This window comes from Genypterus blacodes, unplaced genomic scaffold (genome assembly GCF_046128005.1).
Source record: "Genypterus blacodes isolate CSIRO-AG114 ecotype Tasmania unplaced genomic scaffold, CSIRO-AGI_Gbla_v1 ptg000026l_1, whole genome shotgun sequence".
Lineage (NCBI taxonomy): Eukaryota > Metazoa > Chordata > Actinopteri > Ophidiiformes > Ophidiidae > Genypterus > Genypterus blacodes.
In genome coordinates this window covers 925,782-948,788 of record NW_027466839.1, presented here as the reverse complement: position 1 = coordinate 948,788, position 23,007 = coordinate 925,782, and the positions used below count along the sequence as shown (strand labels likewise).

The 23,007-nt window shown below is 42.9% G+C and overlaps 1 protein-coding gene across 4 annotated transcripts in view; it reads right to left on the bottom strand.

Moving 5' to 3' along the window:
- The window catches only part of chst15 (carbohydrate sulfotransferase 15), a 35,600-nt gene extending 12,945 nt beyond the window's left edge, over window positions 1–22,655 (bottom strand). Inside the window, exons 1-3 of one of the 4 annotated variants that reach the window (XM_076143636.1) lie at window positions 22,407–22,655; window positions 2,632–3,223; window positions 700–1,039 (exon numbers count right to left, since the gene is read on the bottom strand). In XM_076143636.1, coding sequence (XP_075999751.1) covers window positions 700–1,039; window positions 2,632–3,072 — 781 coding nt within the window. In that variant the 5' untranslated portion in view covers window positions 3,073–3,223; window positions 22,407–22,655. Of the gene's footprint in view, window positions 1–699; window positions 1,040–2,631; window positions 3,224–3,370; window positions 3,501–6,099; window positions 6,143–6,342; window positions 6,424–22,406 lie in introns of those variants that run through there. The other 3 variants (XM_076143639.1, XM_076143638.1, XM_076143637.1) reach the window with 3 other exon arrangements.
- Window positions 22,656–23,007: the final 352 nt, after the last annotated feature.

Genomic DNA, 23,007 nt, shown 5'->3' with positions numbered 1-23,007 from the left:
GTGTGAGATAAAGTAATGATGTTGATGTAACAGACAGATCTGCCTGGAGGCCGGTGATATGCAAACTTCTGTCACACTCGGTGCTTCTCCAAACCCTACTGAGGCGTGTCACCATGATGGATGAAGTACACACACAGGAAAGTATGTGTACTGCACAATGTTCAGATACTTTCACCTTAGTGGAGTATTTCCATTTTGTGCAACTTAGTTTAAAAGAGATCTAAAGTTTTGCCTCGCCATCGAACTGATAAATTAAATATAAATATAAATATAAGCCCAGAAAATTCCCAAATAACCCTACATTAACATAAAGCACTCTTCACTGTCTCAAGTGTGCTTAACTCAATGCCAGATAGAAGCTTATAATGCTGAGGTTATCTGAGGGTTTCAGGTAATATTGTTTGTACTTGGCACATTCATACTTTCAAATAAGAAATGTCTGTTTTTGGGTGAGAAACTTAAGTGTGAAGTGTTGGAGGTTTTTCTTCATCGTTTCAAACCCTTGAGGATTTGAGATACAAGGTTACTCACGCTGTCAGGACAAAAACTTCTTATTTTACTCAAGTTTTACACTTTTCACTGTGGTTCAAACTCTTGTACCTCAGTGAAACATTTTCCTTTCACCCCTGCACTCTTTAAATACTCTTTGGCTTCTATCATTGGACGACTCACAATGAGCAAACAGTTTCCTTTACTCACCAAACCTCTTTCTGGTCCACCAGTGTGGCTCTTTGAATGTGGCGAATCTGACGTCTGGGTGTAGCCTGAGTCTGTCGTACAGGTCCGTCGTGCCGCACTTTGGCTGGCCGATGATATAGAAAAAAGGAAGGCACCGCAGGCGATAGAGTTTGCCGTTGCGGTGAGACAAGTGTTCTCTGAAAGCGTTCCTCAGGTACTCAAAGACGGTCCGGAAGCGCCTTGAGTAGTGCGCGTACAAATTTGTCCTGTAAGGGTCTGATGTGATATTCCCAGCGAACTCTTCATACCAGCACGGGTTCTTAACACCAGGCAGGAATTTGTGGGGTATAACAGAAAACATCTGTAAAGAGAGAGAAGAAGCGGCATTAAAATTTGTTGAGTCACATTTTTATTACCCAGAAACATTTCAGAGACATTGCATTCGGAAGCCTCCCGCGGTCCCTTGAGCCCTTTGTTGCTTAGGCTGCAGGATGAAAGATAAACAGCTTCCAGATTTCAGACAAGTTGCAATAAAAAAGGATTCTTCAAACAACTTTGGTACTTTGTTGTATGAGGACCACTGTGCTGGCAGATGCAGGCAAACACCATCTGTGTGGGATCCAACTACATGATGGTGACAAGTTTGTACAGTCTGTGGAGGTACAAACCTAAAGTGACGCCAAAGAAACCCGTTTTTGTTTTTGTATCTAAAGACGTTTCTAGCTTCCTCTTCAATTCTGTCCGTTACAATGGATGCCAGGTTTGAAGACGGTAACAAGCCATAGTATCCTCTCAAACCATGCCGCGCACACACACACACACACACACATACTAGAGGATTAATAGACAGGAGGGTCAACATAAATACACAAACATTAAACTTGTCATCTTCAGGAGTCGAGATGATGTCACACTCGTCATCCTGTTTGTTATGAAAAGTCCCAAAGTTCATCTTCATCTTTTCAAAGTAAATCTTGTATCTTGCAGTGAGAGATCAATGCACTAGAATAATAAGAAGCTGCACTTTATTCCAGAAATTACACAGAAATCGATTTTGAAAACAGCTGAATTAATCACACTAGTACACTGATTTGTTTTCAGAAAATAACACTTTTTATGATTCACTCTCTGCCTACACAACGAGGCCACTTTGGGGACAATTACTGCCCGATCTGTCCTGAGATGCTGTATTGATTGTACTGCAACCACTGTCCTCTATTCATTGGCCTGTTCAATACGAAATTAGTTGGTTTGCAAATGGCTCTGGCACAATCCATTATCATTAGAATTAGCAATTAATTGGACCGGGCTCCGAGGTGAGACGGACGCTGCGAGGAAGCCACGGGGCCCGATCTGCTGGAAGACAGTCAAATGACTCGGAGCAGTAAATCCCTTACGGAATGTGGAAGCCAGACAAATTAGGTAGACACACATGCAATTATCTGCTGAGACGTGAAGTATTATACAAGGATTTCAGTTGTTTTATCTCTTTATGAATTAAATTAGAAATCGCATCGAGTGGAGAATTATATTAGCGTTGATATTGAACCCCAGTGTATCCAACCTGTAGGCATGAGAGATGATTTTAATCGCCCATTCTTTGAGGATGTAATTACATTCTGGACACATCTGGGATTGTCTGTTAAAGCAAAGATCAATATCATTCTTGTGTTATGATTAAATTAAAGATGTGTTTACACCTTACGCTATTCATTCACCTTATCAAGTCACCGCTGCATATAAGTGAGTCTTGAAGCAGGATTCACACGTCTGCTTCAAGGTGTTCTGCTGGTCCAATCAAACCCAATCCATCAATGGCGGTTTGATTGCAAGACCATATGCAAATGTGTGTATGAAATGACAGAAAATGTACATTGCTGCCATGGAATCTGAGAAAATGACTTGAGCCTGACAGTTGTTGAGGCAAGTTGTCAGATAGGTGTGGTTACTCACATGTGGCTCAGTGTTGAACAGCTCTTTACGCTCTGGCAGCTGTCGACTGCTGTGAAACTCCACCTTGGCTGTGATGGTCTTGACCAACAGTTTGATATGGCCGTAGTCCTTGGATGAGGAGATGTTGAAGCCGAAGGGTCCCGGGCTGACCAGACTGCTGAAGTGGTAGGGGGACGGCGTGAGGAGGAGTCCCTTCTTGTCCCCCGTTAGAATGTACGAAGCCATGATGACGAAGGTGACGGCCAGGATGAACAGGAAGCTGTAGACCCTGACCTTACGGAAGGAGCCTGTGATGCTCCAGCGCCTGGGCAGCTCCCGTTTCACCTCCAAGACCGCAAACACGTTCAGGGGCGCATTGTCCACCTGTAGGAGCAGCGGCCTCTTGCGGTAGTCATCCACCGAGGAGCCCAGCAGGCTGTATTTGTAGTCCATCTGTGTCATGGTGTCAAGGCCCGATGTGGCAGCTCAGACACGAGGAGACGGCATGGAGAAGGAGCCAGCCAAGCAGGAGTGATGGAGTTGGAGGTATTGGTGAGGGCTCACGTCCATGATAAGTTCAGGAGAACAGCATGACTCATCCACTGACGTCTGCCTGAAAAGGGGAAGAAGAAAATCATGAGCAATCGAAGGCAGTGCTGGACTTTAACCCAGTGCTTCCCATGTAGTTCCAATTCCACAACGCGTTCACATCTGTCACGATGCGGCAGCTTCCGAAATGTGCAAAGTACTTCTTTGTTACCTCCTACTGTTTTCTGTGTAACCGAGGCTTTAAAGCTGTCAGAATCAAGAATAAATACATTTGCAAATGGCTCTGAGAGGCGTCACAGTCTCAGCAAGCTCTATTGATGTAACACTGCGGCTGCTAGTCATACCCTGTTCATGTGCTGACTCGCATTTACGCAACTGCCACATTCAAGTTCCCCATTACCAAGGCCAAACACTGATTGAGTTTCTTTTCATTTCTACCTGTTTCAATGCCACCAAGGCCTCTCAAAAGACACGTGACAACTCCACAGATTTCATTCTATCACTGTATGAAATAATATACAAGATAAATACGCTATATTAGCAGTAAATTTGATGTCATGCATTTTCTTTTTTGGGGCTATTTCAAATCAGGTTACACAGGGTTAAACTAAATTCCCCTTTTTCCTCTTACACTTCCTGTTTTAATCTGCGATCGCAAAGCAACACCCCTCCCCCCTGCACATCCACCCAAACACGGTGAAGCGTAGCCACAATATGGAGGGAGCGATAAGGAAGAGGGACGCGAGCCTGCCTGGAAAAAAAGCGACGAGGCTTCGCATGGATCTCCTGGGAGAGACATGAACATAACAGATACTCGGTGCGGACCTGAGATGGGATTTATTGTTATCAGGAAAATGTTCTTCCTCCCTGTCAAGTCGCACGGATCAGCGGTCACGCTCAGATAACAGCAAGGGCCAGTTTGGATCTTTGACTTTAATGCTCCTGCAGCAGCTTCTGTCTGGTTTTTATGCTGGAGCCAAACCAACATAATGGCATGAAAACAATACGCTGCAAAACAATATGATCAAGCACCGAAACCACAACAAGGACCTAAGAAATCCCCAAACCCTGTCAATTGGTGTATTGATTGAATCCCCTCGCTGGACAGAAGCTGGACACTTGAATGGAGCACTTTGTTTTTGTACTTGAACAGAATAATAGGTTTGCTTCTAAAAAAGGAATTTTTATGCAGAAGATTGACTTTCCCCTCTTCAAACGAATAGATATCGTGCATTTCATAGCATCTGGATGACGTGATTCCTCTTATACTCGGGCTTGATCACACTTGACATAAGGTTGGGGCAGTGAGTCATCGCTCTCGGCTCCTGATAGTGTCAGACCCCCCACACACTCCTCACACCCCCGTCGCCCATCATCTACCCCCCATCCGCATCCCCGCACGCTCGCATCTCGGGAAAAGAGCTGATAAGAGGACGGGCTGGAGATCTCCGGCCTCCCTGCTCGAGTGATGTCTTTTACCCCCCAGCCTGCCCCCTCGGCCCCCCCCCCCGCACTATCAGTCCCTGCTCTCCGCTGGCGACAGGCAACACAGATAATGAGCCCCGGCTTGGAAAACAGAATGTGCAATTTCAGTCTGCTAAAAACAGAGCGGTAAAGAATAAAGAGTTCAACCCGAGAACACGCTGTTCTGTTTGGAAAGTCAACAGTCCACACGGTGGCATGATACCAGAGAGAAATATGACCTCAAGCTTCTTAATACAGTAGTCAGCTACTCTACATGCTACTGAGAAAAAGTAGTAAAATACATTAAAGCTACTTCAAGGGTCGCTTTTAAATATTTGTGCTGTTTCATCTCAATGCAAATAACCAGAACATTTCAGAAATAAACTTTGACCTAATGTGAATATCTGAAGTATTATCGCAGACAGTTGCATCAGCAAGGCAACAATGGAGTCATGTTTCTGTGCAGGTCCACTATCAACTCTCCTTTTCGCTCGGTTTGTGTCTCCACCTGCTCCTGAGTTGTTAAATGATCAATGTTCACCAGCCACTTATTCATTCTTTGGAACGTTCTCTGTGTTCTGGCTGTCAATACCAAGACAATGAGCTGAAAGAGGTTGTAGAGTTGATATTAGTCCAAGTTTAATTACTGTGAGAGACCCATTTGATCCAACGTTAAAATCAAAAGTCTCAGTTATTTCAGGTTTAATTCAGGTTGCCACCCAGAGACCCTGAGACTGATGAAGGTGGCCTCATCTGTAGCTGTCAAGCCACCGGCGTTTCATCGACTGTCTGTGTCCTTCATCAAGGCTGAAGTCAATGAGGTGATTGTGCCGGAGGCTATTTAAGAGGGGAAGAGGAAAAGGGGGGCAGTGAGGTTACAGATGTGGACGGGGCGGGCGGAGAGAGATGTGGAGAAGACAGGAAAATGGCACGCTGTCGCCGACTAGAGAATGTCGCTCTCAAGGGAATCCGCATCTAAATCTGTCAGGTAACTGTGGCGCTGCAGGGGGGGGGAGGCTGTCTGCATGACAGATCTGCTCCAGTCATATCACTAATGAGTTTGGCCTGTCCACAGACATGATGAAACAGCCCGACTCAAGCGGAAATGCTAATAGAGGACAGTGGAAAAGGAGGACGGCAGGTTACGTCCTCCTGCTCCTCCAAACGACAAACTTCAAATCTGTAAACAAAGACACACACAGGCGGCTGTGAATGGATCGCTTAAGACGGATACTCAAAAGTATTTATCTGTGCACATGAAACGGGAATGAATGCCAGTTAATGAAACGTCTCTCGCCTCAGGGAGTTTGATAAATCAGAAAAAAACTTCCACACATAAACGTCATCTGCGCCGGAAAGATCAATACATTAACCGCACACACACAAATGCATAATGAGATCCGTATGATTATAATTTACTTCAAAGACCCTGGCGTTGGTGGTAATGGCGTCGGCGGTAATGGCGGGCTCGCTTACTGCGCTGACGCTTCCCTCCCCGTGTGTGTGTGCAAATGAAATTGCCACGGCCATAATAAGTCATCAGGGGGAAACCTCTCCTTACTGTCTCCCCTGTCAGCTGCAGAGATCGGGGCATGAGGCAATCAGGGGGGTTTGTTTAAAGTCTGCCTTCTGCGCCACAGGCCTTCGATCTTTGCTGTGGAAAAACAAAGTGTTACCTAATCACAGTCACAGAGGGCTAATTGTTGTTCTCTTGTGTACCTGTTCGTCTGACTTATTGCTGTTGTGTTTATCGCGGTCGACAACAGTTTGGGTGAACGTCTACAGGACGGGCGGCTTTCTAATCCAAAATCTGCTGCTGTTAAACTTTATTTCATCCTCTAATGTGGCAGAACGAATTCAAAATGTGAGCTGGGGTAAGGTGCAGCTCATGCTTATTTACAATATTGATTTATCTGTCAATTATTTATCAGTTCCAATCCATTTGTCCTCATGCAAAGCCTTGCCAAAGACTTTACGGACTCAATCATATTGTGAAATTTGCTGACGGGGACAAACCAATGTTTTCATGGTACGAATATTGTTCTATTTTTCCTCCAAAGATCATAAAGCATGGTTGTATAACACAATGCACGACGACGACTCTTCGACAAAAGCAATGGAAAAATATTTCCCAGAGGTTAAATCACTTCTTTAGACCGCGGCAGTGACTTACTCGTGACACACTCGCTGTCCCGCTCCCTCTCGTCTCTAATGATGAACATTCACTCTGTGGCCTGCTGATGGGCCCCTGAAATGCCCTTTTTTTGTTTTGATTCAAAGCAAAGCCTGACTGTTAGAGGGCTGCTGAGGCATCTGGGTAATCCTCACAGAGAGACCTCCCCGCGTGCGTTGTCTTCATTTATGCCCGACGGCCAAGAATAAGACTAATACGGTGGAAATTCAACTTCTTCTGCTGGGAAACTCTCAAAAACACTTTAAGGCGATCTGTCTCGGTGTATGTGTCCTCCCCTCAGAGGACCGGAGGAAGGAGGGAAGAGGGGAGGGTGGTCTCCTTAAATGTCAGAGTCTATTTTACTGTTCAGTACTGTTTACAGCGTGTGACAGCTTAAACATCACTTATATGCAGGAGCAACAGGGAGATTAGAGGTTCTGTTGCAGGCGGGGGGAAGGCACTGGAGTGGGTATATGAGATTTTGCTTTGTGTGAGTCCATTAGTTCAAGAAACTCTAATCCACATTGCCACCAACTGACAACAGATCGTTGGACAATCTATAATTATTGTGTCGTAAATGACTCGTATAAAAGAGTTTGAATGACGAGGGAGCGAATATCTTTGAATCACCGTTCTCGTAAAGAGGATATTGAAGTCTATGCACCGTGGCTGAAATTGCGATTGTTTGTTGTGATGCAGAGCCTAAAATCAAGATAGAGCTTGAGACAGTTTCCCACCGATTAAAGCAATTAAAACAAAGATTTGTATAGAATATTATAGAACATGAAAAGCTCACAGTACCTCTGCACAAGTCCACAAATCGTGTTCAATCAGCTGTTCCTGTCGGTTGCCGCCACGGTCCATAAAGATGCTTACAAGCACAAGGGACTGATTGTGGAAAGGCACCAGTCAGAGGAGGTTTATAAAAGGCGTGAAGAACAATGTGACTCATCAATAAGCAGAGAAAATGTGGCACTCTTGCGACTCTGAGATCAAGATGTACCTCCAAAGCTGATGACAAGAGAAGAAGGAAACTATCAAAGGGCCTCCAGCACCGTCAAAGGATCAGCAGAGTATTTTTTATTCATTATGCCAGGAACAGGAGATCCACAACTATCAGAAAATATCATATAATTTTGGCATAAAACCTGCTGAGCTCTGGCGGAAAACTGAATATGAAGAGGAATGTCACCTCTCAGCGTGACGACGATCCAAAGCACACACGTGAAGGAGCAGCTTCAGATGAAGAAGATCAACCGCAAAGCCTATAAAAACCCTCTGAAATGATCTATGAACAAATAAATTAACCATACAGAACACATAGGCTTTGGACAAATACATAAACACGGGATACTCCCTGAATATCACTTTGCAGTATAACATTTATCGCAGAATCCGTAACATTTTGTCCTTAAGTGACAGTAAAGCGAAGAAGATAAACAAAAGCAGAACGTGCATAGCTGAAACTCTCATCCATCGTCACCAAGGAGCTGGAGGAGGAACTCAAAACAAACCAACTCGGTTTACTTGCCACCACCGTTTGCGGCGGTAGGAGACTGTAAAGTGCGGCCGTAAAATGATGGAGTGGACGAAAATCCTGTGATGATGAGACTTGGGAGACCTTGAAAATAAAATAGCACATTCTGTCCATAGAGCTTTTGAGTGCAGCCACCCAGGAGTCGCAGCGACCCGCTCTCTATACCGTCGCTCCGCATATCATATCATCCTTGTTTTGTCCATAACTCTGTGGACAAAACAGCTAAGATCACAATGTAAGAATGTGTAGATTTGCGTCACAAAACTTCACAAAACGTAGCTATTAATTTCATTGAGGAGAGAGTTTTAAGAGAGCATGATCAGATGAGGATTTAGTTTTTTACAGTGTAGACACAGATTCCTCCCGAACATTTCTATCAACTCTGTCATCCCAAACAAACACAATGACATTCAGAAAGGAGCATTATTATCAAGCCATTTCTCCTGGAGGACCACTTACAGATCCTCTAAAGCAGAGAAGACAGGAGCGTAGCAGCGGGTAACGACATCATTCAGACAGTAAGAGTATATGCAGTGCCTGCAGACTTTGGCACTTTGCTGTTATGACTTCCTTCACACTAAAAGATGATGGGCTGACTGTGATTTCCAAAGTGGCTTTAAGATAGAATTCAGTATTCTGTTCTGGGGAACCATCTGTATGTCGAAATCTGACCTTGTGACATTTCTGACAAACAGGAAGTGGATTTTGATTTGACACCATCAGAAACACAGGAAGTAATGACAGAAGTAGAAACAAAAGTTTGTGTCATCGCTGTGTCAGCTGGAGAGAACAATGTGTTTTCCACTCGACCACTCACAATAATTAAAAGCTCAGCATGAGGCCTGACACGTGACACTAAACGAGCCCTGTGATTGGTTGAGGAGGGGCCGGTTATAAATAACAATGAAACTTGGCTCTAATATAAGAATTTTAAATGCCTATTTCTTTATGTCAGGGTGATCTTAAAGTAAATTAAATGAGATTAGGTGGAAAGTGGTTACATTTTGTTGTAGATATCAACACTGTGTAACCATGCGTATAAAAGACTTCACAGTTTGGCTGAGAACTCGATTTTCTTCCATTCCATTTCCCTTTTTCCACCACTCTTGCAACCTTTGTACCCATTTAGATGATTCATAATGAAGTGCCTCATCTCATCCTATTGGCACATTGTTGCAAAAGAGGCTTACATAAGCTGCTTTAACCCTTCAATGTACACGTATAGGAGGCGTAATACATTTAGATGGTTATAAATCAGTGGGCTTGTATTCCTGAATAAAAAATGGATATTTCAACCTAATCTCTCTATACGCTGTAATGGAAATACCAATCTCAGACGATTGTGAATGGTGGAGTCTGAACTATCTCGGTGTTTTCTAGTCAAATTGAATAAATCACAGAATTTCATTTGAAGGAGTAAATATCTACCCGAAGCAACAACCAAAGAGCTCAACTGAAGCATGAAATTAATGCTTACAATAGCATGAATATAAGAGCCACGCATCTGGAAATGAGACGACAGTGGGGCGCGTTTCAATAATGCACCATAAAGCAGAGTGATAACAAAGTAAATAGGAGCCCCTACCACCTGTCAATCAAGTCACTTCCCCACCCGGTGGCTCAGTTAAGAGACTACAGCAACAGTAAATCATGTAAATCATAACTGCTTGACACAAGGGACGACAGGGAAGATCGATATCTGTTTGTTTCCCAGAGTGGATTTATTCCTCAAGATTGCCCCCCCGGGTGAAGTCATCCATCACCCGCTCAGATCACACACACACACACACACACACACACACACACACACACACACGGCTGCCCTGGAGTTCAGATGCTAATCTCCAGGTCGCCGGGCAGAAGCTCGCCTGTGAGACCAAAAGGACCTCGACCGTGACCCGAGCCGGGGGGGGGGGCGTGGTAAATTATCCACACAGTGGCCCTCAGACACTTGAACTGCAGTGCAGAATGGGAAACTGGATTCATAACTGTGCTTGGCTGGAATCAAAAGCCAAGTCCCAGAGTCCCCCACCCCCACCCCCCCACTCCCCAGCCTATCTTTTATTCATTATTGTAATTTGCCTGGCAGACTCCCACAGCCTGAGCTCTATCTGAACTGGATAAGTGCTTATGATGGTGTCATTAAAAAGTGCGTAAAAACAATGGCTGCCATTTGAATTATTGATTGCGGTAATGGACGTGTTTGTGCGCCGGGCCGTGTGCGAAGTTTGAAGGGATCCGTTTATAAAAAGGGGAAAGATCTGAATTTAGAGAAATCGAATCCATCTCATCAAAGACGTGAGCTTCATCTGTAAACAATACTCTCAACGAATGTCACGACAATTTGGGCGATTATGGAAGGTTTTTATTTAAATGAAAAAGAAAAGTCTGGTCAGCTTTACGATAAGATAAGAGAACGCAAAACACATTTATTCATTTTTCAATATTTTGTAAAGTGGGTAGGTCACATCTTTAAGACTTTATTTATTGCGTTCATACCCATAAAGTCCTATTTTTATATCTCGAACGCCCTCGGCCATTTTATTGGTTCATTACATATTTATTTTCTGCGCCCGCTATTTAGCACGATAAACAACCCAAGAATTTCTGGTGTGAATGAGAAGCAGCTTCCAGTTTCAGGGGTGTATGCAAAACAGCCCCGTTTCCTCAGAGCAGCTTCCAATGAATCATTCATGAGCAGTAAGTTAGATGTGATGGGTCGCTTATTTATTATGTAACTTGAGTGAAAATGTATACCCGAATCGATTGAAATCACTCTGGAGACGAAGAGTTTTGGTTTTAAGATCGAGCAATTATTTAATCCTGTCGCTTTAAATTCTTTAAATTCGATTTTATTTCAGATTGTATTATCTGACAATGTTTGGGAGTGAGTGGAGTTAGGAAAAGTAACAGGTGGATCCTCGGCGGCTCGGTTGCAGTGTAGGAGGACGGGATTCATTTTTGTTTTTGGGATGTGTGAAATATGTGCTAATCTGTTTCCCGTTCCCTGAGGGTCCGAGAACTCTCCGGTTGTGAATCGCTACCAAGCCGTGTGGGTGACGACTACAGCCTGTGACATTTACATCAAGACCCAATTTGTAACTCGGCAACAGATCTGTGCAGCTTAGAAAGAGCGAGAGAGTAAAAGTGTAAATTGTGGTATAAGATTGTGATGTCGCTGCATTTAGTGGTGTGCCGACACCACATTTAGTGGTACACCTGACCCGACCCGTGACCTGAGTCAGGTACCGTACTGTTACTCTGGGTCTCTGTCAGTGTCTTACATCCCTATCAGCTGTGATCACATGGTTTGTTACAGTCTCAGCTGGACATGATGTGCTTTCTGAGGACAGAGCGGTTGTGTTTGGGTTTGCTGGGTTGACTGCGTTTCAAATCGGGTCTGATTATCCCGGAGTCCGTTCTAGGTCAGACCGGCCTGTCCTCCGCTCTCTCCCTTTCCAATTTCAGGCGTAGTCCAAATTCTTGGACTCGCGCACACATTGGCACACACAGACAGACGGACAAACGCAAACATTCACACCTATGGGTAATTTATAGATTCCAAGTGACCTCACCTGCTTGCATTTGGACTGTGGGAGGAAACCAGAGCATGTGGTAGAAGCCTACGCAGACACGCGGAAGGACATGCAAACTCTACAAAGAAAGGCCCCAGCCAGGTTCAAGCCCAGACTGTGGTGTGCAGTCAGGCGAAATGTATGCATCACGGAACACACAGCGGAATTAGAAGTCGACTCTTTCCTTCAGCTGACCTTTCCTTCGCACGGAAACCTTTCCGCTTGCACAACATCCTCCAAACACTTTCTCTAACTCACTTCCTAACACGTTTCATCAGACACCCCTACGTGCGCACCAAAGTTTGATCGACTGTTAAACTACTATTTTTGACAAAAAGCAGCAGGTAGGACGGGGCCAAAGCTGTTACTTGGTAAATAATGCAGCGGGGGTGTTTACTGTTTCCAGTGGAACGACACGGAAACCACAGAGGCACATAAATGGTTGCAGCCCAGATCCGATCAAAGAAAATTTGGGGGAAACCAGAAATAGAAGAGGAGAGGAAAGGAAAGTGGTGCACATAAACTACAAAGTGACTCGAATCTCTTCCAAAGCTCAGCAATCCTCTAACATTGTCATTTATATAACATGTGGACTGAGTCAAGCTGATTGGCTGATGGTCGCCAGTAATTTGAGTGATTTCATTGTATTAAAATGTTGAAATCATTGAAGTGGTTTTGGGGTCAATCAGCAAAAGCACAACCCTTAAACGTCACAGGTCAGATGTGTTTGTTTGGTGTGGAATACAAACGACACTGTGTAACATTTAGAACAGTTTTGCCAGATTTACAGCATTTTTCCATCTACGTGTTTTTTGTCTATTGACGGCCTCGAAATTTTGTGGGACACGTCTGTAAACAATGAGCTTTAGGATCCCACTGCCCCTCATATTGGTAAACCACTGCAATTAAGCCCTGAAACTGAAATGTGCCTTTATGGCTCACTTCTGACGTATAAATATATATTTTGGGTAAACAACACTCTGCTACAATGAGACAAACGTGAGAGACAAAACACATCAAAGAGCCCAAAACGGCTGAAGCACTGACATTAACACTTGATTGGCATGCAGCAACGTGTAACAGACACGGAGAAATGAGCCCAAGACAATAGTTACTCCTTAAAAAGACTTTTTAAGGGATAACTTACCACCATGCGGTTTTCACTTGATTGAAATGACACTCAAAGGACTCAAAAATGGTCCGGATTTGATTAAATATAACAGAATTGTTTTGAAAGTATCTTCTCAGCCGTTCCTGAGCAAAGTGAAGAAGTTGATAATAGCACAAAGAAAAGAGAACGTCCATGTTTTGGCACCAGCGGCTGTGATTTTAATTGATTCCTGTGGGTTTGATGTGTTTCTTTCTACCTCTCTCTGCAAGTTGGTCGGCATTCTGATTTGGTTTGATGAAAGAGAAATGCGCTACATTGTCACGTCTTCCCGACTGAGCCGTCCGTATATATCATAGCAGAAGTTATTGATGCCCACCTGAGGCGAACTTCTACAAGACGAGCAAAGAATACATCAAACTTAAGAGAAACAAATCCCTCAGAGCATCAGGCAAGTTAACTTAATATGATTTCTACTGTGTTTATGATGACCTGAATGCAGATTGTGTGGCTCATTATTCGTAGCTCATATGTATGCAGTCCCTAGCATCGGGAAGACGCCTCTCACTAACAAAAATCTGTTTGATCGAGATCACAGCTACAGGGGAGGAAAGTATCATAGCGCATTTCGGGAATAGCTCATTTGTTATCTTAGATGTGTGGATACAGGTAGAAGAAACTTGAGCAACACCCCACTCCCACCTCACCCCCTCCCTCAAAACACACAATCTTTCCCAAATCTCTCAGTTGGTTCCGCATACATTCACATTCACATCAATGCAGCTTCTGATTGATGCACAGCAATGCGTCACGGCGACTCACTGAACTGAGAACAGATGAGCCAGTGTCCTGTTTATTAAAGAGCAGCGTCGTCCCTCTGTCACTTTGTCTTGTGATTGACAAAAGTACTTTCAGGTCGTGATGTTTTTCCTATTATTTCCCTAATGTCTACTTGCTCTCTGGGGTCAACATCCTTTACAAGGGGTTTGTCAACAGCACAGAGCCTCCTGACGGGCACATTTGCTTGTATGGATTGAATGCCACCTGAAAATGTGCGATTTCACAAAATACATCATCCGAGTTGGTTGGTTGCACTGCGGCAAATCTGAGAATGGATCCGGATGCAAATAGTTTGGGGGAGGCAGCTCAAGGACATCCGGCAATATCCATAATAATAACTCATTGCAAATAAGGATTCTGAAGAAGAAATTTTGTGTTATTGAGTAAAAAAAACAATATCTTTCACCCAGATTAATTATTGGAATGTTACTCAGACCCATTTTTCCTTTAACCTGTTCCTTTAACTGGAAAAGTTAACAAGTTGACAGAATAGGTTGCTTGTTTGCAGTAGGAATCATTTCCATGTGTGGCAGATGACATCAGTTTCTTTAGGCAGACTGGGACATTAACTGATGAAGAGGTCTCACATTAACGCGTTGCATTGTACCATTTGCCATCTTGATTAAGTTGCCAATATGTTCCACCTCTTTCATAGCTGCAGTCCCAATCAGACATTGAGCATAAATCACAGAAACTCATCCTCTAGTTTACTTTCCTTCCTTTCTTCCTCTCTTTTCCCCTGACCTCCAATTTAAACGCTAATTTTTTTCCACAATACTTTTACCTTGGGGAAATTGGCTACATTTGACTGTTTATACTTATTTAGTTTTCTTCACTTAGAAACTGAGTGTAGATCATCATCGCCACTTTTACCACTTTTACTCCAGTCAAGAATTTGTTTACTTCCTCCACCGCTGTCTGGATCGCCAAAGTTCATATTGGCAGCAGCTGCCTAGCACACACACATAAATTTCCAGACGCAGATTAAGTCGTCAGGGATAATCTGGGTAATGAAACAATAACAGGGAGCTTGTGAAAATAACATTTATACAAATTCCTCCACACTCTTTATGTGACCTGGGCCAGTTTGGAGTGTGTCCCAAAAAGCCAGAGGAACTTACTCAGCCCTGCAGGTGAGTCTGACACCTTGGCTGGACATTTCAGAGCTGTCTGGTAAACGGAACTCAATGCTGACCTTTGAACCCAAGTCTGACATAAAGGTAGCTGACAAGTGCATGCAAGGCTTTTGTTTACCCGTCTGAGTTCTGAATCTTTCCGTGTCCCGATGCAGCCTCTTGTTTTGGTGAAATCTGCCTCAGGGAAAAAAAGCTGCCTTCAAACTTGAATCGCAATTTTATCCACATTTTCAGTTATATGCATCGGCTATAAAATGCACCTACGGAGACACAAGGTTTGGCATCTGAGAGCGTGACAAACTTGCATCTCCAATTTTAGAGAGTTTGGTTTGAGGCATTCATGTCCAACCCTTGTAAAGTCTCTCAAGTCTTAATCTGCAAAGAAACTTGTAGTTACAACCATCAATGTAGTCAAAAGTGGAGTAGAAGTTAAAAGTAGAACAAATATAACTACTGAAGGCAAGTAGAGGTGCTTCAATGTTACACTCCAGTTCCAGTATTGGAGTAAATAAATCGAGCTTTACCCAGACGACAGAGTAAACAGAAACATGAAGATGGCTATCGGTTGTGTGAATTCATCAAAAACCATCCCTGTGGTTTGTAGGTCTTTCAAAGGAGGGGGAAAAAAACGTTGAAATAAAAAATGACATTGCTATTGAAAGGTTCCACAGTTGCTCATTTAGCAGGAGGTGCCGCAGGTAATTGGGAAATGAACACATCCCTTCCCGGCGTAGTACAATAGCAGGGTCCCCACAGGTCTGCGCTCAGGCCCATTAGAGTGACATCTGGAAGACAGATACTTCAGCCTGGAGTCCCGCACACCCACTAATACTGGGTCTTTCTGCTAACATAAGGGATTCCGTGGCACTGCATGAAAGCATCCACCACCCACAGGCGGAGTAAATATAGATTTTAAAATCATCTGTGTGAAAAAACAGAATTGAGAATATCTTCATAGACTGCGATTTAACCCAATATGCTTGGCGATTTGTACTTACTGCAATTTTGGCCTCTTTTTATTTTCTTCTCTTCTCTTAGCAATTTCTATCATGCCTTTATTTCTTTTTTTATTTTGCAATGCTTCTGATATGCTATATGCTGTATTTCACAATAAAATGCGATAATAAAAACACATCACTTGTAGTAGTTACGAACGAAAACACCCTTATTTGTTATTTCATTGTCATATACTGTTGCTAGGGTAACAATAAACACCTTCCAGATCAAGCTACTGACATTAAACATGTCAACATTTAATTGTAAAGAGAGCTTTTAGAGGTAAGGTAATATTACCCCACATCATATGGTGCCATGAATCAAACTACGATCTGCAAGAGGGCATTTTCATTAGCCAGGCCCAATCTTTATAATACAACAGTGTACAGATGGCCGGCCAAATAAAAGCCAGTTTAGTTTCCCATGCGTCATTAATACAAGCAATGACCCCGAGTTTGGCAGAGGAGCACGGTAACTTCAGACTGCCAGAATTTCCTCCTTCCTCTTACTCAGCATGTTCACGTTCCCAGCATGAAGGCCAGATTACACACACTCTCCCATGACTCTACTTCACAAATTGTAAACAAATTGTAAACAAACAAAAGACAGCACTGTTTTTTCTGCAGCGTGAAAATGTCCCTCCACAGATGAAAGCTGTTTTTTTACATTTTGAATTGTAATGTCACACAAATACAATTCCCTCATAATGAAATATTTGACAGAGAGCACGTGTGCGTTGAGATGATTACACGTGACATTTTATTCATTATAAAGGAAAGTGCTCCATGTAAAGAGATGAATTGGTTCTTGAAGAGTTCTGTGCTTGTACGCAGACTCACTAGTACATTAGTATTCTTTCTCCTTTTGTGCTACCTTCTGCTTTTACTCTTTAACCTTTCAGAGGGAAATATTGTACTTTTTAGTCTGCTACATTTATTTGGTGAGGTATTCCACTTTGAAATACTGCTGTAGCCAGTCTTGTTTGAGCTTGGTGGCACAGTGGCTTATGAAAATAGCTATAAGTTATTCCTTTAAACATTCTAGAAAGGGAACCAATCTGAGAATTTAATTAATATAGAATTAATGTAACTCTAACCCTTTCAACTGACATGAAGGCATAAGCATAAATTCCAATTATACATTTGTGTGTGTGTGCGCAGATATTTGTTTATGGTATTAGTACTTTTATTGAAGTAAAGACTCCTAGTTCTTCTTCCACAATCATTGACTTGAGCTGAGATGGGAATAATGCACAGATTTCATCATGCTTCCTCTTGTTTACTAACGTCAGTAACATTGGAGAAAATGACTTCAACTCCAGTCCTTCACAAGATAAAGCAGATTAATGTCTGTCCCCTGTTAGTTTAATCACTGGAAGCTCATCATTCACTCTGACAAACAGCCTTGGACCACCTCTTCAAACAGACAGCACCTTCTGGAGGGGTTCGTCTTCCACATCCACATAAATCCTGCCTGCTGATCCGCCGCTCTCATCAGGAATACACAACATAACTTCATGGGAGGATCCATCCATCAGTGCGCTCTCCCATGCAACATTATTTTCTCCAGCTCCTGCACTTCAGTGGAGCCTGATACCATCTTCAGTGCTGATCGTTCGCTCCAACGCCGCTGTCATACGGACGGGAGCTCACAAAAACACCAGTCTGTGCAATATTTATGCAACCCATAGTTACTGGTGACAGTTTCGTTGCTAAAGACAGCATCTTGAAGACCTGACGTGTTTTGATACACTGCTGAGGGGCGCAGCAATTCGCTTTTGAATAAACAAAACAGGATGTGACAGCTACTCTGTGTTGTTTATGTTGATGTAAGCACCATCTGCATTCCGGTGTTGTGCCATATGTTCCATTGTGCATTCAGTAGTATACAATGTGTTAGCCATCAAAAATAATCAAATGATAATCTGCATTCTGGCTGTGGATGATTAACTCAATAAGGCAAATTCTCCCCCCCAAAAATAAAATTGATTGTGATTATGTGCTACAAGGCAAAATCATCGATCATTGCTTCGACAGATGCAGGAACATCTGGAAGGGAAGGTAGCTCATGGCAAAACACAAGAAAAATCTGTGATTGTGTCATAATATTTGCAATTAGGGCTGATCAGTGATTTGATTATTTTATGGATGGGCTTTGTGTGACACATATCATTGATATGCAGGAGATTGTGATGTGAGAAATGTTCTGCTTTACAACATGAAAAACTGTAGGGTAAATTACTTTTCCTGTGAAAAATGAGATTTAGTTGGCTGAATTTTAAAACAAGACCTTAAGGCTTTCTAGCATTTTGCATTGCTGACACAGTTGTTTGTTAATGTATGGGATGAGGATCCATGTGTATGGTCTGGTCTGCATGCCCTTTGTGGAGCTGCACACAGTGGTCCCTGGAGCACTCTTGGCACTAAGCTTCCCAAAGCACTGACTGAAATAAAAGACCCCTAAAAAAAAGAGGTCAAATGCTTCATTTGAGAAATACAGAGTGGAGGTTCAGGCCTTCGGACTGACATTGGAGATGTATCCCAAAGACACTAAAAAAAAACATGTCAAAGGTCAGAAAAGGGCCAAGATCTGTGAGCCTGTGGGAGAGCAAAGGATCCAGCATAACTAAAATATAATTCAGAGATACTGAGATGAGACACTGCAGCTTTGGGTCTCTGGGAGAGTCAGCTGGCAGCCAAGTGCACAATTCTAAGAGCTGCCTTGTCTGGTTCAAAATGTCCTGGGACAGTCTGTGTACTCTGGTAGACAAATTAAGGGGATATGAAGCTGTGGAATTTGGCAGAAAGTCTCAGCTTAATAGGGTGCAACACAATGTTTATTATTGTTTTTGATTCTGCTAAACTTGTGTGAACCATGTCACAAAATGAATCTATTACAAACGCACCAATCTCTCTAGATGTATGAATGGCACTAAAGGCCGTTTCATTTTCAATCTCCTTTGAAAAACCGTGTGAATAAACAGCACGCCACCATGTTCAATCAATGTAAATGGAGGACGGAAGGAGGATCCAAACGAAGGTCTTCATTCAAATCCCGAGTGTCTCTGTTCATAAAAGACACGCCGCTGCAGGAAATCCACTTGTACATGCTTTACAAATTACACAGTGACAACCCTCTATCAACATGGGAACAACACGGTCAAATAATTCCAGCTAATTCCCGGGTGACATTCGGCTTCACACTGAAGGCTCCCTCCCACGAAAACAACAGCTTTGAAGGAGCACTTGTTTCATCCTCTGAACTCCCACTAATCCAGTCTGTGGTGTTCCTTTTTTTGAAACGTGAGGATACATTTTTATTGGCAATCGCGCCTAATGAGCTAAAGCCATATGAATGTGATGAATATGAAAAGGCCATTATTGCTCTACATGTACTTTGCCATATTCCCCCTGATTCACATTATAAAGTGGGCTTGAAATGATTATCCCAGGATGCTCTTACCGCTTCTATTGAATTCCCCTCTCCAATGATTTCAATAATAAAGGCATTCCCTCTTTATCTGTATTATAATAACGGAGAGGCTATAGTTTGATCCATTATAGAGAGGAGCATTACAACTGGAATCTCTAATGAAAACCAGCTACGATAGGAAATTCTGCTTTCTCCTGTGCTAACATTACACAAAATACAAGTCCATCTGAAAAACATCTTTTGTCATGATAGATAAACAGCCTTAGTATGCGTGTTATTCATTTCTTCTGTGCACAGTTACAAGGCTCTGCCCAGCATGCAGATGCTTGATAATGTGTGGCAGCCACAGACTGTGATTCATAGTTTATTTACTTTAAGGTTTTTTAAACGGGCACTTCATCAGTCCACTGCAAAGACGAAACGTTATCGCTGCATTTAAATCAGTCGGAAATACTGTACTTTAATTTATCTCTGACAAAGTAATTCATCCGAGTGCTTCCATCACTTCATAGAGTTTTGTTGTGGGGGAGATGAAATAAGCTCACAAGCACACTACACCCATTCGTGGCATTTAAATCATTCTAATCATCCATCCCACTCACTATATAATGATATATTGCAGGGAGAAGGAGAATCCCTGCCACAGTCACGACGCCCACATTTTTCCTTCCTACACAGGCTCCTTGTTAACTAGTAAGCAAACAGCTAGGCACTCCTGACACTGAATACACCTAGCGCACCACATGTCTCGCCATGTCATATAAACATTATGTCTGCATCATTATGAAATATGTGTCTCAGAACTGTCAATGCTCCCTGTTGAGGCTGCAACAATGCAGTTTCCTGTTAACTCTCAACCACAGACTGTTTACCTGCTTTAGCTCAGATTAAGAGTCTGAACCCCTGATGCTAAATGTGCTGGCAAACAGCTAACACAGAGTTAATTGAAAATGTTACTCTGTTTGTTCAGTTTGGTGTACAGACGGAAGACAGAACAGTTTAGGCGACATGCATGCTTCAGCTTTGAAGGGAAAGTGGTAAAACGTAAGACGGTAAGACTCAGCGTAACTCCAGAGGCACGCTAGGTGGCGTTCTTTCCGCCATTTCACAGTTTACTTAACCAGGTTTGTCTTTTGTGTGTGGCCTCCATGTGGTTTCTCCATTGTGGCACAAATGTCAGAAGAATTTGACAGCTTCTTCTAGTCTTTATCAATAAGCAATATTTTCAGTAAAGGCCTCGAGAAAAGGTAATTTGGGGAAAAAACACCAAGTATCACTTTAATATTGCTCTTGTTGTGACTCTGGAATGTTTCTGGTACGTCTGAAGCAACACCAAGTATCCCTTTGGGGCAAGATTTGGCAAAAGACAAAACCAGCATGTAGCTATTAAATCATGGCCAGTGAACACAAACAAAACAGAAACTGTGTCTTCAGTCATCACACAAAAAAAATCAAAGAACAAAATGTTAAAATTGTCTGGAGGGACTCTGGCGGCCAAGCAGAACAAACACTTTCTGCAGCCAATTTTGTATATATATATTAAATAAGTCTTATATCGCCCTGTGGAGGTTTATTCCAGGATAATACCCTGCTGACAAAACATTATCCAGCTACTTACCAAAGAAGTAAATAACTTCAAACAGTAAATTAAACTTTAAATTGATTTATAACTAAGTACAAGCATCCACTGAGAAATAATAGTCCCATTCTCATCACTCTGTGCTAGCCTAGCGACTGCGCTGCTACGTGAACAACGGCTGCAGAGTCGACCCTACAAGGTTCCTACAAGGTATTTACAGTTTAAGTTCAGCTACATTTCTATCAACCGTGAACTGCAACATAGTGAATGTTTAAAAAACCTGACATGTCCAATATGTAGCCAATAATTGAAATGATACTTTGTAGCTAGCTGGGAATGCTGGCGCGCTGCTTGCTAACTCCTGGTTTAGTGATACAAAGTAGCTTGGCAATGTTATCAAGTTCAACATTATTATTTTTCATTATTAAGAAAATAATTGACTGTGGAATGGTGCAGTTTATTCAGAATTGTTTGAATTCTTATTGTAATTCACTCCAGTGGTAGTATTGCGTAGCCAAATTAACAAGCAATGAGCTAAGAACCAACATAGATCACGAGCTACATGGGTCTTCAAAACACATAATCACACAATCCAAAGCTAAATCTGTGAAATGTATCTGTCTGAATTTCATCTCCCTCCAAAAACAAAACAAAATTCTTCACATGATACTACAAATCACTGCTCTGTCTTTTGCACCAAGATCCAACATTTAGGGCTCAGCCTCATGTTATTGGCTCTATGTGGTGCCTCAGGTAGGACAAAGAGAGGAGAGAGGAGAGGAGAGAGGACCACTCCGTCACTCCTTAGGGCTTCCTTGGCTCCTATTGGCCAGCTTTGGTTTTCAAGCAGCCCTTTTGTTCGGGGTCTCGCTGGGGTTGATCAGCCCCGATATCGCATCTCCAACAGGCAAAGCAAATATTCCCACACAATCCTCTATAAAAATACAAAATCTGAGACTCCCATCCAGACATGCATGATGGTAATTCCCCCCCAGCGTGCGTGTGTGTGCGTGTGTGTGTGACAACAGAGGGGTGCACTGTACGCGCCGTGAACTCCGTGTAACAGCAGCTTTTTCTCTCACTTTAATCCCGAAAACTGACTCAACTCTGGAGTTACATTAGAATACATAGTGAGCCATTCATTCTGTACGGGCAGCAGGCGGCTCAACGCTGAAAGGAGCCCGTTATACCGGCGATGCCTCGGGTTTTAGACAGGATATCCACAGACTAATCACTTTAACTTTTCCATTTCTGCACAGAGACGCGGACGCGACTAACGGAGACGGTGAAACAAAAAACGACCGGGGAGTTTGCAAATCTAAAAAAAAAAACAGTAAAAGCTCTGACATAAATCGATACATATATATAGAGAGAGAGAAAGAGAGAGAGAATGTAACAAAAACCTACCATGTGTTCCGTCTCCTTGAAGCCGGCAGCGCTCACACGACCACCCGGATCAAATAACTTGTGATTGCCGGTTTGCCGGTTCGTATATTTCCATTCCGGTCGCAAGTCACGGAATTGATGACATTTGTAAGTCCGTGTAATTATTTTTCCTCGCTGCGCGTAAATTGGTCACCGTGCATACTGGCAGAGAGTCTTTGCGCTCGCAATCTGACGGTATGAAAGGCTGGGAGTCTCTCTCTCTCTCTCTCTCTCTCTCTCTCTCTCTCTCTCTCTCTCTCTCGCTCTCTCGCTCTCTCTCGCTCATTATAGTTGGGGTGGAAAGGGCACGGGTGGGGGGACAGCTGGGTGTGGGGGCAGGGGGCATAACATCTGAACACACACACAAAACCCATACAGACACTCTGATCTTGCAACAATACAACACTGTTTAAATAGCCTACCATCATCATCATCATCACCTCAAAAGCATTTTACAAGCCTTGATCTACAAGTTCCCCCGCTTGACACAAGGAGAGAATAAGACACAAGTAAAAAAGAGTAATTAAAAAGAAATCTCACTCAGACAAATACTCCATTGTGGTCCAACTTTGATTTATGCAGC